Raw genomic sequence first — 18,918 nt, 5'->3', positions numbered from 1 at the left:
CACTATCTTATCTGGAAGATTAACTCCCACTTGATTCAAGCGATTGTAGTACTGAGACAATCTGAGCACATGCTCACTAGTTGAGCGATTCTCCTCCATCTTTTAGCTATAGAACTTGTTGGAGACTTCATATCTCTCAACTCGGGTATTTGCTTGAAATATTAACTTCAACTCCTGGAACGTCTCATATGCTCCATGACGTTCAAAACGTCTTTGAAGTCCCGATTCTAAGCCATTAAGCATGGTGCACTAAACTATAAGTAGTCATCATATTGAGCTAGCCAAACGTTCATAACGTCTGCATCTGCTCCGGCAATAGGTCCGTCACCTAGCGGTGCATCAAGGACATAATTCTTCTGTGTAGCAATGAGGATAAACCTCAGATCACGAATCCAATCCGCATCATTGCTACTAACATCTTTCAACAAAATTTTCTCTAGGAACATATCAAAATAAACACAGGGAAGCAACAACGCGAGCTATTGATCTACAACATAATTTGCAAAATACTACCAGGACTAAGTTCATGATAAATTTAAGTTCAATTAATCATATTACTTAAGAACTCCCACTTAGATAGACATCCCTCTAATCCTCTAAGTGATTACGTGATCCAAATCAACTAAACCATGTCCGATCATCACGTGAGATGGAGTAGCTTCATTGGTGAACATCACTATGTTGATCATATCTACTATATGATTCATGCTCGACCTTTCGGTCTCCGTGTTCCGAGGCCATATCTGTATATGCTTGGCTCGTCAAGTATAACCTGAGTATTCCGCGTGTGCAACTGTTTTGCACCCATTGTATTTGAACGTAGAGTCTATCACACCCGATCATCACGTGGTGTCTCAACACGAAGAACTTTCGCAACGGTGCATACTCAGGGAGAACACTTCTTGATAATTAGTGAGAGATCATCTTATAATGCTACCGTCAATCAAAGCAAGATAAGATGATAAAAGATAAACATCACATGCAATCAATATAAGTGATATGATATGGCCATCATCATCTTGTGCTTGTGATCTCTATCTCCGAAGCACCGTCATGATCACCATCGTCACCGGCGCGACACCTTGATCTCCATCGTAGCATCATTGTCGTCTCACCAATCTTATGCTTCCACGACTATCGCTACCGCTTAGTGATAAAGTAAAGCATTACAACGCGATTGCATTGCATACAATAAAGCGACAACCATATGGCTCCTGCCAGTTGCCGATAACTCGGTTACAAAACATGATCATCTTATACAATAAAATTTAGCATCGTGTCTTGACCATATCACATCACAACATGTCCTGCAAAAATAAGTTAGACGTCCTCTACTTTGTTGTTGCATGTTTTACGTGGCTGCTACGGGCTTTAAGCAAGAACCAATCTTACCTACACATCAAAACCACAACGATAGTTTGTCAAGTTGGTGCTGTTTTAACCTTCACAAGGACCGGGCGTAGCCACACTTGGTTCAACTAAAGTTGGAGAAACTGTCACCCGCAAGCCACCTATGTGCAAAGCACGTCGGGAGAACCGGTCTCGCGTAAGCGTACGCGTAATGTCGGTCCGGGCCGCTTCGTCCAACAATACCACCGAACCAAAGTATGACATGCTGGTAAGCAGTATGACTTATATCGCCCACAACTCACTTGTGTTCTACTCGTGCATATAACATCAACATATAAAACCTAGGCTCGGATGCCACTGTTGGGGAACGTAGTAATTTAAAAAAAATTCCTACGCACACGCAAGATCATGGTGATGCATAGCAATGAGAGGGGAGACTGTGATCTACGTACCCTTGTAGATCGACAACGTAAGCGTTAACTTGATTGATGTAGTCGTATGTCTTCACGGCCCGACCGATCAAGCACCAAAACTACGACACCTCCGAGTTCTAGCACACGTTCAGCCCGATGACGATCCCCGGACTCTGATCCAGCAAAGTGTCGGGGAAGAGTTCCGTCAGCACGACGGCGTGGTGACGATATTGATGTACTACCGTAACAGGGCTTCGCCTAAGCACCGCTACAATTTTATCGAGGACTATGGTGGAAGGGGGCACCGCACACGGCTAAGAATATGATCACGTGGATCAACTTGTGTCTCTAGGGGGTGCCCCTGCCTCCGTATATAAAGGCTCAAAGGGGGGGCGGCCAAGAGGAGGCGCGCCAGGAGGAGTCCTACTCCTTTCGGGAGTAGGACTCCCCCTTTCCTAGTTGGAATAGGATTCGCGGAGGGGGGGAAAGAGGAGAGAGAGGAGGAAGGGGGGCCGGCCCCCTCTCCTTGTCCTATTCGGACCAAGGGGGGGGGGGGAGGGGCGCGTGGCCCATCTCTGGCCACCTCTCCTCTCTTCCACTAAGGCCCATATACCTCCCCGGGGGTTCCGGTAACCTCCCGGTAATCCGGTAAAATCCCGATTTCACCCGGAACACTTCCGATATCCAAACATAGGCTTCCAATATATCAATCTTTATGTCTCGACCATTTCGAGACTCCTCGTCATGTCCGTGATCACATCCGGGACTCCGAACAACCTTCGGTACATCAAAACGCATAAACTCATAATATAACTATCATCGAAACCTTAAGCATGCGGACCCTACGGGTTCGAGAACAATGTAGACATGACCGAGACACGTCTCCGGTCAATAACCAATAGCGGGACCTGGATGCCCATATTGGTTCCTACATATTCTACGAAGATCTTTTATCGGTCAGACCGCATAACAACATACGTTGTTCCCTTTGTCATCGGTATGTTACTTGCCCGAGATTCGATCGTCGGTATCCTATACCTAGTTCAATCTCGTTACCGGCAAGTCTCTTTACTCGTTCTGTAATACATCATCCCGCAACTAACTCATTAGTTGCAATGCTTGCAAGGCTTAAGTGATGTGCATTACCGAGAGGGCCCAGAGATACCTCTCCGACAATCGGAGTGACAAATCCTAATCTCGAAATACGCCAACCCAACATGTACCTTTGGAGACACCTGTAGAGCTCCTTTATAATCACCCAGTTACGTTGTGACGTTTGGTAGCACACAAAGTGTTCCTCTGGCAAACGGGAGTTGCATAATCTCATAGTCATAGGAACATGTATAAGTCATGAAGAAAGCAATAGCAACATACTAAACGATCGGGTGCTAAGCTAATGGAATGGGTCATGTCAATCAGATCATTCAACTAATGATGTGATCCCGTTAATCAAATAACAACTCTTTGTCCATGGTTAGGAAACATAACCATCTTTGATTAACGAGCTAGTCAAGTAGAGGCATACTAGTGACACTCTGTTTGTCTATGTATTCACACATGTATTATTTCCGGTTAATACAATTCTAGCATGAATAATAAACTTTTATCATGATATATAAGGAAATAAATAATAACTTTATTATTGCCTCTAGGGCATATTTCCTTCACCACACCCCCTCCCTCGCCCCCCCCCCCCCCCCCCGCCCCCTGAAGAAATGGTAGAGCACCTGTTCTTTGAATGTGGATTCAGCAGATCGTGCTGGGGGAAGCTGGGGATCGCGTGGCCTAATGGTGGAAACAGGCTGCAGTTCGTCCATGGGGCAAAGGACATGTGGACCCGGCCCATGTTCATGGACATTTTCATTATTGCGGCCTGGAGCATATGGAAAGAAATTAACAACAAGCACTTTAGGGGGATCGCGCCCACAGAGAATGGCTGGTTATAAAGATTCCAAAATGACTTTGGAATGATGAGACACGGAGTCAAGGAGGCCCTGGTGCCGTTTGTGGAACAGTTTGTTGCATCGATCTAGTTCTGTTCCATAACCCCTATACTAGATAGTTTTGCTCCTCCCCTATCCCCTAGTGGATAATACTTCCTTTGATACTTTCACTCCATGTAATCTCGTTGTTGTAACACTTTGTGTGGTGGTTTTAATATAAAGTCAGTGGAGGGTTGCTCTCATTGTCCCAAGCTTTCAAAAAAAAAATCGTCTAAATTGTTGAATGAGATTTTTGTGGTACAAAAATAGGTGCACCTAGTGTTCGTTGCCAATCACAGTATAGAGTGTTGTGCCGAAGGATACGGCGTTGGGTGTTGTGCCTGAAGGATGACAGGGAGGAGACCGGGTTCAATTTTGCATCATTCTTCCACCTTAAATATAGCTTAGAACTAAGGGAAACATTAGATGTTGATCAGTAATAAATAATGGAAGCTATTGTAGTTAGTGAAAAACAACTGGATCATAAGCCTCTGACATGCATTGAACATCAAACAAATAAGACTTTAAAGAGACAGCAAAGAAAAAAGGTACTTCAGTACTATAAGGGCTTTAGAAACACCAAGAAAAACAAACGGACGTTCAGGAAACCACATGAGTGGAAGAAAGGTAATGTCCCAATGCGGCCGCGGGGTTTGAGCTTTGTCAATGATTTTTGGTCGCACCACATAAAAACATGTCTTTTTAGCGATACGATTGAAGGTTGTTTAGGCAATATACTACGACGAAATAGCACTCATGGGTGATTCTTTTATCAAAATTTTCATTGCTACAAATATTCATAAATTTCTTTAAAAAGGTCATCTGAAAGAAAACAAAGCATGGTGAAGTTGGCATTTTTGACCACCGCCAACCTGGTCAACCTCGGGGTTTAACTTGTTGCACCTCTAAACCCGCATCAAGCGCCCAACTTGCCATTCCCCACCACTTGAACCGACACGTGTCGTGGTCTTACACTACCCACCACGCAGACATAGCGCAACTCTAGGGGACCGTATAGTGGGAGTGAGGAGTTTCGGTCCCAAACTACGCGGAACCGCTAGCGTCTTGTTGACCATATTTGTTGACATATCAGCTAGGAGAGATATTCTCTTCTGGCATAAAAAGCAATAATCATAAACCTCGACAACGAGTATGACATAATTTTGATTTAGAGTGCCACTACCCTCTCAGAAGTGAAACTCTAATATTTAAAGAAGGTCAAACAAATAGAATCTTAAAAGAAAACATAACTTTTTTTGAGGGATAAAAGAAAGCATAACTAAAATAGCAGTTGGGTACAATAAAGGTGACTAACAAAACCTAGGTAAACTAATCATTGCAAGAGAGTAGAAAAAAAGATGGTGATCTAGTGTCGCGCTTTAGAAAATCTGTATTAAAGGTCAAGCAAATAACATCTTAAAAAACATAAGTAAGATAACATTTGGGTACGTAAAGGTGAGTGACGAAACATATAGGAAAACTAACCATTGCAAGACAAGTAGAAAAAAAGATATTGCCTCAGAAAAACAAATGATTCTTTTCGTGAGCTTTGAGTCAAAATGACTCCGAAGAAAAGGCGCGGTGGGCTAAGAAGGCTAGGAAAGAAAGTCACAGGAGGCTGAAGCCCATCTCAGTCAGTTAACTGGGCTACAGCCCGTGGTCTATTGCAGAGCACCGCCAGCGCCCAGCTCGCCATCCCGACCGCCCGAACCTCCACGCGTCGCGATCCGACGGCCCTCCACCGCCGTGCGTGACGTAGCTCGAGGCGAGAGAGCAGAGTGGGAGTGAGATCATCAGTTGCCAGTGCCAGCCGCGGATTACGCATCTCACGCGGCGCCGCCACACACCACACCGCGATGGCCGATCTCCACCTCCTCCACCCGCCGGAGCCCGACACCAACGGCGGCGCGGCCGCCGCCTCCGCCTCCGCCGCCGCGCTGCTCCTCCCCGGCGACCCCGCGGCCGAGGCGGCGGCCGCCGCCGCCGCGGACCCCCCCGCGCCCCCCTACTCCAAGCGCCGCCGCCGCCCCAGCGTCCGCCTCGGCGACATTGGCGCGCAGGCCACGGCCTCCGACGCGCAGCTCCCGCGCCGCCACCGCAAGCCGTCCTCCCACCCGCGCCCGCCGCGCCGCTCCCACCCGGACGACGCCCTCGACCCCAGCGCCCGCGCCCGCGGGCCCAAGCCCGGCCAGCGCCGCCCGCGCACGGCCTGGATCCCGGCGCCCCACGGCGGCGCCGACGGCTACGAGGACGAGGAGGGCCACCACCACTACTACGACGACGCCGACCAGTCCGACTCCGCCGCCGCCGCCGCCCGGGCCGCTAGGGTTTCGGGCAGCCGCGAGGCCAGCGTCGACGAGTCCGACGGCGTCGCCGACTGGGGCCTCCCCAACGGCGGCGCGGCCTGCTACGGCGGCGGCGGCGGCGTCCGGGCCTGGCTCGACGGGCTCGGCCTCTCCCGGTACGCCCCCGTGTTCGAGATCCACGAGGTGGACGACGAGGTGCTCCCGCTGCTCACCCTGGAGGACCTCAAGGACATGGGCATCGGCGCCGTCGGCTCCAGGAGGAAGATGTTCGCCGCCATCCAGAAGCTCCGCAGCAGCGACACCGTGTCCTGAGTTGGGTGAGACCTCCAGTTCCTAGCTAGCTAGCTTTTGTGCTCTCTCCATTTTTGTTTCCTCTCCCATAGAAAGCTAGTAGTGATGAGGGCATTAGCTTATGGCGCTTTCACCAATCCTAGTGTGTATATAGGCTTGATGATCGATCACCTTATCTCTGTCGTAATGATATGCTGTGGAGCACTAGTGCTTTGGGAGGAATTGTTTCAAGAAGGAACTTGAAATAATGGATGGAATAAGGTGAATGCAGTCCCAATATGTCGTTGTTATGTGCTCATAATGAATGTCATCTACTATGCTACTTTTATTCATTACTCGTTTGATTTCCTTTTGTTATAATACTTCTGATTCGGCTAAAACCTCCCATAATTGAAGATCTTAGATGGATCTCCATTGCAGATTTTATTTCTGAAAGCTGTTGGAAATAATTACAAACTGAGATTAAATGTGTTTATAGTACATAATATTAAGACATATTGTGCCTTTCTAACTAGATGCTTCAGGGTCTTGCTGCTTCCTGCCCGAGGCCTTGTTTTCTTTCTTTTCTTTTGACAATTTGATCCAACACTATTAAGGGCTGTGGTACCATGGTACTGCAATTGCATTTCTGTATTGACGGAAATTGACAGTAGTGGTTCTACTATAGTCGGAGGAGAAAGCACTCATCTTGTGATGGGCTTACGGGCTTACTGCCTATATGCTTTCAGCAGTTACCCTCTATCCAATATGGGGTCAGATTGTCATGTTTTTCAGTTATTCGTCACAACCCTTTTCCTTGCTATGCGCGTGAGCCCTGTTGCACCAAAACTGTAGAAGAGTTCTCCTTTGTTAACTTAGTTTTCCCTGATAAGATGTTATGGTTTGATGGAACTTGAAGTTGGCCTTTTTTTTTTTGAACAGAAGAAAGTTGGCCTTGTTAATAGCTAAATTCAGAGTATTTACAGTAAGAATGAAACATTCCTATAATAGGGGCAAGGCTATCCGTGTATTACTTAAATTTACTAGTTGGTCAGTACCAAACGAAACTCAATCAAAATGGGACTATTCCACGACCTAGTAACTTCATCATATTTCGTAGCATGTCCATATTGGTATAGCAGATTATCAGGGCTATTACTGCAATGTACATTGTTAAGATTGCTTTTCTAGTGTACGGTAATACTCCTTCCGTTCCTAAAATAGATGTCTTTTTAGAGATTGCAATATGGACTACATATGGAGCAAAATGAGTGAATCTGCACTCTAAAATATGTCTATATACATTCGTATGTACTATGTAGTTCATATTGAAATCTCTAAAAAGACTTATTTAGGAACAGAGGGAGTAGTTAATTACCTTCTTGATCTTCTCCTTGACTGTTTTCAGGTGAAACCTGATTTCTTGTTAATATAGCAACAGGAATGGTTGTACCCATACATTCGTAGCAAGGGCCTATTGTTACATCCTCGAAGCTGCCTATTAGATACATATAAACTTCCGCTTGTAGGGCCAAGGTACCGTAGAGCTTTGATTTGAATAGAAAATGGGCAACTCATCCTTGGCCAGCAAAGAGGAAACCTTTCACCATGTGGGTTTCCTCCTGCAGTCCTCTGGACTGACACGTAAAATCAATGTTCTTATGGCGGTAAAGCGTCCTAAGGCGAGCACCCACCGCGTTGACGCCCAAGTGACGACTGACGACTAAGCACCTAAGGCGTGCAAAGTTGTAACACGCTGCCAGGGCGCATTGCCACCTAAGTGTCCAACGCAGGACACCTTAAAAACATGGTGAGAATATGTTTAATGCTGCAAAGAAGTAGATATGACAGAAGCAAAACTATAATCACAAAGAAGTAGATCTTGCTGCTCTCTACACGAGGCCTAGTTTTCTTTATTTTCTTTTGGCAATTCAATCCAATACTATCCAAGAACTATGCTACCAAGATATGGCAATTGCATTTCTGTGATGCTATTATACATTTATACTATATCCAGTTTACAGTATGGTGCGATACTGTCAATCTTTTAAGTTATTTCTCCGTCACACGACCCTTTTCCTTGTCATATGGGTGTGCTCTGTTGCACCAAAAGTGTGGAAGAGTTCTGATTTGATAAGTTAGAGCTTTTCCTTAAAAAGTTGTTATGGTATGGTGGAACTTAAATTTGGCCTAATTCGATTTTAGAGGAAACTATGCCACTATCTCCAATGTACATTATTTAGGTTGCTTTCCTTGTGTATGGTAATAGTTAATTATTTAATTCAGCTTCTACTAAACACTGTTTGGGCCCAGGTTTCCTCTTAATGTAGCAAGAGGAATGGTTGTTGTATCCATACATTCGTAGCAATGGGGCTAGTGTAACAGCCTCGGAGCTGCCTATTATATAAGGATACATATGGATACTTGTCCTTTTAGGGGCAAGGTATTGTTACAACTTTGAATAGGAAAGGGGCAACTCGTCCTTGTCAAGCAAAGAGGAACACCTTTCACCATGTGGGATTTCACGGCAGTCCTCTGGGTTGACATGTGAGAATATGTGTAGTGCTTCAAAGAAGTAGATACGGCAGAAGCAAAACTATAACCACAAGATCTCATAAGAACCCATTCATAGTTTTCTTTATGACACATCGCCGCATCTTTTCCTTTGAATCTTTTCCTGATTATGGTAGGTATATATTCTCCAAATCATTCGGGTACCAGTTTCTTTATTTTGACCTTACCCATCTTACCCATCCTATGAAACATGCTCACCTCTTGAGTTCCCTTAAGGCCATAGTTCGATGTCCAAAAGGCTATAGGACACGAGCACATGACCCCTATGAGGAATATTCCATATCAAGTGGGAACTACTATTATTCACTGAAACCAGTTTTCACAAAAAGTCAACGCCAAGTGAACAGAATGATTTATAATTTTTTGAAATCACGTCCTCCCAATTCAGCCAATTTACATCAGTTATCTCTTCCTGCATCGTTCTGTGCCAACAAAACCTATACTGAACTTCTTGAGCATGAAGCCATCCGCGAACTGTAGTTTTTGTCCATCCTGAGGTTCATTTAGTGCAAGTGATTGACAGCTGATCATTATGATGAAAAGTGTAATGAGTTGAACACCACGCAAATATGGTAGCCTACTCTTATTATGGGCTCAAACTGTAATATTATCGAATCAGCAAAAGACATTTATGTGTCCCTGTGTTCTCATCAATTTTCATCCATCTCAAAACTTTCTTATAACTTCAAATTCATTTGTTTCCTTACATATCCTGTCTACTGACCTACCATTCACATTTTGCTCTTCTTCAACTTTAGTTGTCACATCATCATTTCCATGATGAGCACAGAGCATGTAGGTAGCTCAGAGTTTCTTATTATCTCTGACAGCTATGAATGGTTTTAACATGTGAAGTCCTCTAATATATAGTCTTTCAGTATGCTGATTTAATTAATCTTTTGCTGTCCTGCTATGATGGGAGCTAATTTAGAACCTGAAACCAAGCTGCTGTCCATAAACAGTGTAAAGTTGAGGTTTCGTTTATAAAAATGATCTTTAGCATGATATGTTAGATAATGGCAACCATTTTCCTCAACTGGTCATCGTATTTGTACACCAGGACCCACCACAAAGTCCAGTAGTCCACTGCCTGTTACCAAAAAACATTTTCCTTCCTAGTAGGAACGTGTGTTCTAACAACACTACACTTATTTACAGTAGCTCTGTTCTGCCTCCAATACTGGTAAATTTCTGCAACATAGTTGAATTGATTTGTTATACTACATGTGCGGGCTATAAAAGGCCGATTCACTTATGCATTGCTTGTTTTCTGCTTGTATTTGGTATCTGGACTGCCCCACACCTCTTTACCTGTAAATTAAAATGTAAAAGCTTGCAGGACTGCAAGATCACTGATTCTCAGAAATACAGAAAAGGAAAGAGAAGGGAGAAGATTATCCAGTCAACTGGCTAAAGGCATAAAAGGAATGCTAGGGATAAATGCCGGGGAGGGAGGCTGAGGGGGTTGCCACTGATTACTGTGGCAGGGTGGCAGCAAATGTGGCGTGTCCATGCCGCTGGGGCTCGATAGCGCCACAATGGCAGGCCAGGCGCGGAGGTAACCACTGGAATGTTTTGTTTGCATGTATGTTTGTAAACATGTTGTGTTTGCAAGCATGTATGTCTTGTTTGTAAGGTAAGGGGCTTACCTGATGATGATTTGCCGGTCCTTGGGTGAATTCCTTGGATGAATGAGATGAAGGTGGGTCTGGCATGGGGTGTGGTAAACTGGTAAGGGGTACTTGGGTAGCCAGGGTGACTTGCCCATGGAACTGCTGCACGCCTGTTCTCTGTGGCAGAGAGCTTGGCTGCCAGGTGAGTTTCACAGACAAATCATCCTTGGCTATCGAAGATGGCCTCTTGCCCCCATGCAAGACCTCCCTCACCCGTGTCCTCTCCGCTGGTGCAGTAGTTAACTGATGATGTCTTAATGCCTTGCCTGGCCATGTATTTATAAGAAGGCGAGGCAGCGTGTTTGACACAGCTAAAGGGATAGCTAGAGTGAAGGAAGAATCTTGGCCTTTGACATGCGAAAGGCGTCGATCGATCGACCAGGCCAAATAACCAACTTGGCTGCTGGATGTGAAGAAGATCTCTGTGTATCTTGCTGCCTTTATTTCCTTTTGGGTTTGGATTTCAGAACCTGTGCGGACGGACAGACATGTCCGCTCCACTCGGGTTGTGTTCCACCCACTTGCATTCATTCATTCCCAGGCATGGACGAGGCTGGTCACATCACACGCCGGCCGACTGGGGGCGTATGGAATGGAATGGAATATATGTGCGTGTGAAGAAGAACATTGCACTGCTGTGCATGCGTGCACACGCTGTGGTGACAAGGATGAGTGGAAATTCCGTAACTCCAACGGGCCGACCCAAACGGACCGCCTTTTGTCCGTTTGAGTCGGTCACCCAAATAAATAGTATAGTTTACAGGCCAAATAAAAATAAAAATGTTTCACATAGTTTTGCAAAATGAATAAAAAAGATACATCTGTTGGTTGCCAACATGAGTCCACACATGCTCAACCAAATCATTTTGCAGTTGCACGTGAGTTTTCCAATCACGCATGTCTTCATGAAACTGAGTGAATTGCTCAAATGTTGCCGCTACTCCATGCTCAGGCACAACATTCTCACCCTGAAACTGAAAGCCTTGATCGTACAGACGTTCCGGGCGCTCGTCTTCTACAATCATGTTATGCATGATCATACAAGCAGTCATCACCTCCCATAGTTTCTGCGTGCTTCAAGTATTAGCAGGATACCGAACGATGCCCCATCGAGATTGCAAAACACAAAAGGCACGCTAGACATCCTTTCTAGCACTCTCTTGCTCTTGGGCAAATCTTTTCCTTTTCTCTCCGACAGGGTTGGGTATTGTCTTGATAATAGTGGTCCACTGAGGATAGATACCGTCATCCAGATAATACCCTTTGTCGTAGGTGTGGCCGTTGACAGTAAAGTTCACCGGTGGGTTGTTGCCTTTGGCAAGCCTAGCAAACACCGGCGAGCGCTGAAGCACGTTGATATCATTGTGTGATCCAGCCATGCCAAAGAAAGAGTGCCAGATCCAGAGATCTTGAGACGCCACGGCCTCTAGTATGACAGTGCAAGCCCTGACATGTCTCTTATACTGCCCTTGCCAAGCAGAAGGGCAGTTCTTCCACTCCCAGTGCATGCAGTTTATGCTGCCAAGCATCCTCGGGAAGCCCCTGCTAGCATTCATCGCCAACAAACGGGTTGTATCTTCAGCTGTCGGCTCTCTCAAGTACTCAGGGCCAAACACAGCAATCACAGCCTTGCAAAACTTATACATGGACTCTAGGCATGTAGACTCGCTCATACGGACGTACTCGTCAATGAGATCACCAGGCACTCCGTATGCAAGCATTCGGATGGCGGCAGTGCATTTCTGATAAGAGGAGAAACCAATCTTGCCGACGGCATCCTCTTTGCACTCGAAGTAGTCATCATAGCCGATCACTCCCTCTCTAATACGGTTGAAAACATGCCTACTCATACGGAACCGGCGGCGGAATCTGTGATGTTTGAACAACGGGTTTGTTGTATCAAAGTAGTCCTTCCAGAGAAGGAAATGCCCGCTCTTCCGGTTACGATTCAACGCCGGAAGGTGGCCCGGAATGGAGCCACGGAACAACGGCCGCTGGTTGTTGAGGTGGTGATGGATCAACACAGCAACCAATATCTCCTCGTCGTCGGACGAATCGTCGGAGTCGCGAAGGAAATTGTGGAAAAAGAACTCGTCGGCGGAGTCCATTTTCGTACCTTGGCAAACTGTCGAACAACTTGCGGGCGTCGAAGAAGGAGACGGCCGGCGAGGGGAGACGCGGCGCCCACAGACCAGCTAGCTGCCCGGCCGGCGTCCGATGAGCGTGTCAGTCGTCAGTGGCTGGGGCGGCGAGGCGTCTTTTTGGTCGCGGGGCGGCTGGGCGTGGGGGAAACAGCAGCGGGGAACCAGCTTGCTCCCCGGCGGCAAAACAGCGGCGGCGGGCGACTGGGGGCAGGGGCGGCGTGCTGGGCGGATGTGAAGGTGGCGGCAGCTGGAAGAGTCGCCGGCAAAATGGGCGGCGGCGAGGGTTGCTTGTTGGTTGGGGGAGGGAAGGCAAATGTGCCACAGACAAGCGGGCCCGGGGACAGGAGTAGGCGAGCAAGCACGCGTCCGTCGCGTGTCCGCGCCGACGCAAATTAGGCTCAAAAATGGGCCGGAAATGGGTCACCCGCTGACGAAAACAGACGCGCGCCCGTTTGGGTCGGCGCGTTGGGCCAACTTTTATATCCGCGCCGCCCCAAACAAACGGCCGCGGATGAAATGGATCGTCCCATTGGAGTTGCTCTAAGGTCTCTTATTGTACTGCTGCGTGGAAAGGATGGGTGCAAAGACGAGTGCAAAGACGATCGAGACTGAGTAGGATTTGGACACTGGAGGAGTCGAGAAGGGGGCGGTACAATACATCCCTTTAACAGTCACGGAAGGAGCGAGCAACGAGCGTGTACACGTGTCGTTGTGTTACTGTGCAACGCTCGCACAGAAAGAAAAAAACGCTGGTAGGTCATCCCTCGCACGGGACGATTCTTTTTCTCTCCCTCTCTCACTTTTCACCGGGTTGCCGCCGCCGCCGCCCCCGCCCCCATCGCTTCTCTAACGCTGCCCATCAGAGGACAGCCGTTTCTCTGCTGCTTCTTCTCTCGCCCTGCTCCATCCCGACCAGCGCCACTGCCGCCCCTTTTCTCTCGTCTACGGGCGAGCCGTCACCGGTGAGGTGAGACGTCGTCTCCCGGCCAGGACATAGCGGCAGAGAGGAGCAAGGAAGCAGCAGGGGAAGTCCAATTGGAAAAGTTAGTGGCGCTACAGATTTCTTGCTCCCTTGGTCGACGGGGATGCGGTTTTCGTTGGTGGTGATAGGAGGGGAACATGCGTGGCGGTGACGGGAGGACCATCAGAAGAAGAGGAGGATGGGGAACAGGGAAGGAGGCCAAGCGGGGGAGGAGAGACATGAAGCATTCATTTCCTGCCGTTTCTCCAGGTAATCTGATTCTCCGTCATGTTTGCCGGGCACTTCTATTATCTCCACCCCGTCCCACTGAGGTACCAGGTTACCAGCAGCTGGATTGTACTCCCTCTGTCCTAAATTACTTGTCTTAGATTTGTCTAGATACGGATGTATCAAGTCACTAATGTGACTTGATACATCCGTATCTAGACAAATCTAAGACAAGAATTTTGGGACGGAGGGAGTACTATTCATCTAGTGCACAATCAGTTCTGTTCATTCCAAATCAATCAATCCAACAAGGGTCGGTAGGGATACTTCACAATTTCATCTAGATCCGTCCATGTATGTGTTAATGTTGATCTGGAATTCTGGATCAATCTGATGCTCACGTGGGTCGTACCATGTCATCAGTTGTTTTCCATCAATGCTTGCAAGAATACACATAGTGTAGTCCTTGTTTTACTCCCATTACTATTTGTTTCGAGTGTTCCTACACATACGTACTCTCTGCGGATCTTGTAATTTAGAATCTGCATGTACCACTGTATTAGCATAATCCAAATACTTAAAGAAATAAAATTATAACTAGACTCTGCATGTTACCACCATATGTAAATCTGATACATATCGGTGCCTACAGCTGTACATGGCATCAATAGAGAGCTTGTGCTTGTGTGAGTGTACTTCATAATTCATTTTGGTTAAATGTACACATATTCTTCAGAAGATATGGAAGTAATGGGAACTTGCTTACCTGAGAATTAATATTGCATTGGGGACTGTGGCAATGATGACAGTGGTGAGTTGTTTGAATCTATAAGCACATATTATGTGGAAGCTTGAATGCCATGATTTATTCTTAGCAGGTCTTGCAGCTAAAGACATTTATTGACTTAAAGCTAAAGGCATTTATTGACTTAAAGCTAACTCTCTTATGTTTTCTAATCCAATCAGGCTGCAGAGGACAGCTATAGAAACTATTTTTTTAAGCTTAAACATTTGATTTCTTGTGATCCATTTTATTTTTGCTCACTCAATCCAATCCCATCATACATGTTAATTCATGTTTGTCAGCTTGGCTGTTGTCCTGCATCTACCTATACAGAGTAACACTCCTGTATGCAAAGACGACATTTGTTTGGAAAAAATAGCACATGTATGTTTACTTTACAAAATAGGATATGCAGTTGACGAGACTGTCATATGGGGGCCACTTTGTTTTCTCGTTCTTATCAATCATATGAATTGTTGAGAAATTAGAGGTATTTGGTTTTGCAAGGACAAAACTATACTGAAATTCAAATGCTTCCCAACCCAAAATTCAGTTATGTCCATGTTTACAGATATATCGCTTTTGCATGTAAGCTGTTGACGAGCCTTTGCAATAATTCCTCATATGTCTCCCAGTCTTGTTCCTTGTATTATGTGTATATTTAGTAGTATTGTTTATGACTCATTATAACTCACTCAATACAACATGGTTTTAGGTGGCTGAGCTAAAGGTTTTCAACAAGTTCATCTGCTATGTTTTTCCGCTACAATCATCATTACTTGATAGCAATGTTATTGCAGTAAGATAATGTTTTTGTCTAGGCATATGTGCAATTTTTTTTTCCGGAAGTATCCCTAAATGAAAGCTATTTTGCAACAACTAAGTGGAATATTTGAACACGAATATCTTTACATTTTAGGCGTAAATGAACATCTTTACTTACCAATAACAGTAGTGAATTGATTATTTGGACTTAAAATAAAGCAGCAAATTGTTTAAAAATGGTCTCACTATTTACCTCTATTTATCAACCAGAACTTCTCTCAGTTCTGTACATGTTCCTTCTAATGTGTAATCCTGATGTGTTCTTCCTGTAGGTGCCTCCATCGCTATCAATCTCGCATCGAGATGTCGACGGCAATTCCATCATACCCGGTGTGAAGAAATAAGTAAGATGGACTGACCTAGCCCATTAAAGCACTGGCCCGTCTATCCTATTCTTCTCTTATTAAAACCTGCCGTGTGTGCACAGTCGACAAAATTTATAGGGATCCTCCTCGCACTGCCTCTCTCCCTCTTCCTCTTCCTTGCTGCACCCATGGCAACAAGCCAGCAAAGCTCGATTTCACGCTGGAGAATCTCAACCCCTTGACGGAATCGATCGATTTCTCGTCCGAATGGTCAAATCCTTATCAGGGAGGTCAAATCCTTGCCAGGGAGATTGACGGAGAATGCTGATTTCTTACTGGTCGCCTTTTTGAGCACCTAGGGCCAGTGCGACATTATGCCAGCGTGCCAACGCCCAGCGTTTAAGCACACCTAGGCAAGCGCCTAACAACACTCTTTTAACTATGGTAAGGAGTCTATTGCTGGTTTTAACTTGGAATAATTATTGTTAGGCATAGCTTCACTTCCACATTTGCCTGCATATTCTTAAGCTGGTAAAACAGAGCAAAACACGCACTACGGAATGCAGGGAGAGCATGGTTTATTTTTCTCTTCGTTCGTTTATTTGATAGGCCACATTGCAGGCAGAAAATGGGTTTATTTTGCTCTTTCTACTTTTGATAGGTAGGGCACAATTCTGTTTCATTCATGCCTTTGTTGCTGACGATACTGTTGTGTAAATTGAACATTGATGTTCAATGTTATCACATGATTTACACAAACTGGATTTTTGATCCCTTGGGATGTTGCAGGTGCGGACAATCTAATACCAAAGGACTTGGCCCTCAAAATTGCAACCAAGATTAGAGCTGGCGAACGATTTGCAGTTTATGTAGTCATACCAATGTGGCCTGAAGGAATCCCTACCTCAGCCTCTGAGCAAGATTTTTTTCTTTTAGGTAAGCTCTATTTTTGAAAAAGCATTATAGCAGTTATTCTGCAAAAAATTACATGCTGAAGTATGAAAGTCCATGCTATTGTGTTTTTCATCTTGAAGTTAAACTTTTTATACGCATTCTTTGAGCATGATATTCAACTTTATGTTTCCGCTTATCGGCAGGTCAATCATCTAGGTTATAAACATTGCCTCATCAGGTTATAAACATTGTCTCTGTATTTATATGCACCTGTCAGTATCTATGATGCTATTGTCTTTGCTTCTTATCCTAATCTTTTTTATGCATGTGCAGTGGCCGTAATGGATTTCAATTTCTGTAAATTAATTTTTTTCAGCGCATTCTGCGTGGCAGGCACATTCAGGCATGATGGGTTCCGGTCCACTCTTCTGGCAAGACCCTCCTGGTGAACGAGCGTGGCGTCCTCATGGAGAGCCTGCAAATGGGGGAATTTTACTACCTAATTCTTCGCTTCTGGTGCTGCATCCAACAAGATGAATGATTCTAATGAACAAGCGGGGAATGCTACTTCAAGTTGATTGGTTCATCTTCTATTTCATTGCAAAATCAACATAACTATTTACTTGTTCCTGTGTTTGTAGGTACTCATATCGATCTAATTAATCAGCTCCATATCTAGCCGGTTAGAAGAATGAGGGTTTCTGTATATGTATGAAAGGAAACCAAAGAAGCTTGCATTTCTGATCAAGCTTCAATGAGTGCTAGTGTTCTTGCTTTCCATGTTGATGTATGTTACCTCTGGATGAATCGTCTTCCTGCTGAGAGTTTCCTCTTTCAGTGTTGGAGATGTTGTAGCAGCTTACAATTACTAGGAGAAATAAGTTACCAAATCATTCTGGTTGCATCTGATTGGTTTTAGGAATGTCCTGATCAGTTTCACGTGCATGTGTGAACATATACGTAAATAAAAGGCGGGCATGTCCTTGTGCAAATAGGAGAGTGGAAGGGCGTCTCCCATCTGACACCGCCCAGCTTCGTCTCAGCGCCACCCGGTGGCGCCCCAACTATTAGTTATTCATGACATCCTATCGTCTCCTGGTTCCATCCATGCCCTGAGCTCGACACATCAGGCAGGCTACCAGTCCAACACGGGATCGCATCGGCCTCGTGATAGCGATGACGGGCTGAGGACATGTGCGGATTAGAATTGCATGCATTGCGTGCCTCTGGTTAGAGGTAGCTTGTTAGGACGAGATGCTAGGTCCGGACGTGATACAAGAAGAATTTCGTAATAATTACTGCAAACTAGGAGAGTTCTAAGAATCTTAGTAGATTCGAACGGTATTGTACCTGGAGAGAAGTAGAGTAGTTAAGAGGAGCTCGTGGAGAAGAGGTGGAGCGGCCAGCGTTCATTTTTTTTCGAAACCGAGGCAAAAGATTTTCCTCATATATTAATTAAGGAAGAATAGAGTTTGAAATACACGTCTTAACTGAAAACAAACAAAAGAGTGTTACTCTCCAGGTATGATGTTGCCCAATTTCTTCGCCCCGGTGGTTACCCAAAGGATGGCTTCACTCTTGATGTTGTTGAGCAAAATCATTGGAGGCATACTCTTTTGTCGAAAGACCCGGGCGTTCCGTTCGTTCCAAATGGTCCATCCCAATAGCATGGTGAGGGAGGCCATGGCTTTCCGGTTGGGGCTGCTCTTGCTTGATCTATTTACCCACCATTCCTTTAAAGAGTCCTCGAGATGTCAAGTAGATGTGTCAAGTTCTTCTAAATATACCCACTCATTGACCAAATTCCATAGGCGAAGGGTGAATCGACATTTGACGAAAAGGTGTAGCCCAGATTCTTGTTCTCTTTTGCATAGCGGGCAGCGTTGACAGTTTGGCCATCCACGACGGGCCAACCTATCGGCAGTCCAAATTCGATCTTGTATGGCCAGCCAAGCAAAGAATTTCACCTTGGGTGGTGCCCAAACCTTCCAGGTCGTGTGATCTATAGGAGAGTGGACCATTCCAAGAAATTGCACGGAGTATTGACCATCATTGGCATGCTTCCAAGTAATCTCATCCTCTGCATGCTCCTCAAGTGAGAATTCCGAGATCAGAAGCCAAAGTTCAACAAATTGACGAATGTGTGTCATAGAGAAGTTGGCGGTCATCTTGATTTTGTTGATCCAGGCTCCCTCATTAAGAGCGTGTC

At 45.6% G+C, this 18,918-nt stretch overlaps 2 protein-coding genes across 5 annotated transcripts; both read left to right on the top strand.

Moving 5' to 3' along the window:
• Nucleotides 1–5,522: 5,522 nt before the first annotated feature.
• On the top strand, nucleotides 5,523–10,570 carry LOC123087629 (ankyrin repeat and SAM domain-containing protein 6). Of its 3 annotated transcripts, none has more exons than XM_044509672.1 (2): nucleotides 5,523–6,368; nucleotides 10,228–10,570. In XM_044509672.1, exon 1 carries the CDS (start codon nucleotides 5,602–5,604, stop codon nucleotides 6,361–6,363), a length of 762 nt encoding a protein of 253 aa, XP_044365607.1. In that variant the 5' UTR covers nucleotides 5,523–5,601; the 3' UTR covers nucleotides 6,364–6,368; nucleotides 10,228–10,570. The 3 variants fall into 3 exon arrangements, 2 of the variants coding, with proteins under 2 accessions (XP_044365607.1, XP_044365606.1); XR_006441453.1 differs by having other exon boundaries at nucleotides 5,524–6,603; nucleotides 10,235–10,570; XM_044509671.1 differs by having other exon boundaries at nucleotides 5,524–6,368; nucleotides 10,235–10,570.
• A 2,902-nt stretch (nucleotides 10,571–13,472) lies between these two features.
• Nucleotides 13,473–17,602, top strand: LOC123087627 (uncharacterized). Of its 2 annotated transcripts, none has more exons than XM_044509669.1 (4): nucleotides 13,473–13,943; nucleotides 15,783–15,854; nucleotides 16,605–16,751; nucleotides 17,086–17,602. In XM_044509669.1, the coding sequence occupies exons 1-4, from the start codon at nucleotides 13,832–13,834 to the stop codon at nucleotides 17,244–17,246; spliced, it is 492 nt and encodes a 163-aa protein (XP_044365604.1). In that variant the 5' UTR covers nucleotides 13,473–13,831; the 3' UTR covers nucleotides 17,247–17,602. The 2 variants fall into 2 exon arrangements, with proteins under 2 accessions (XP_044365604.1, XP_044365605.1); XM_044509670.1 differs by having other exon boundaries at nucleotides 13,482–13,943; nucleotides 17,103–17,602.
• Nucleotides 17,603–18,918: the final 1,316 nt, after the last annotated feature.

Source organism: Triticum aestivum, chromosome 4A (assembly GCF_018294505.1).
Source record: "Triticum aestivum cultivar Chinese Spring chromosome 4A, IWGSC CS RefSeq v2.1, whole genome shotgun sequence".
NCBI lineage: Eukaryota > Viridiplantae > Streptophyta > Magnoliopsida > Poales > Poaceae > Triticum > Triticum aestivum.
This window is presented reverse-complemented; position numbering and strand designations above follow the sequence as displayed.

Bases quoted from the DNA above. Each gene is read 5' to 3' on its own strand.
- LOC123087629 (XM_044509672.1), top strand. From the start codon at position 5,602: ATGGCCGATCTCCACCTCCTCCACCCGCCGGAGCCCGACACCAACGGC.
- LOC123087627 (XM_044509669.1), top strand. From the start codon at position 13,832: ATGCGTGGCGGTGACGGGAGGACCATCAGAAGAAGAGGAGGATGGGGA. The intron at 13,944-15,782 runs GTAATCTGATTC...TTCTTCCTGTAG, and splicing joins ATTTCCTGCCGTTTCTCCAG to GTGCCTCCATCGCTATCAAT. The intron at 15,855-16,604 runs GTAAGATGGACT...GGGATGTTGCAG, and splicing joins TACCCGGTGTGAAGAAATAA to GTGCGGACAATCTAATACCA.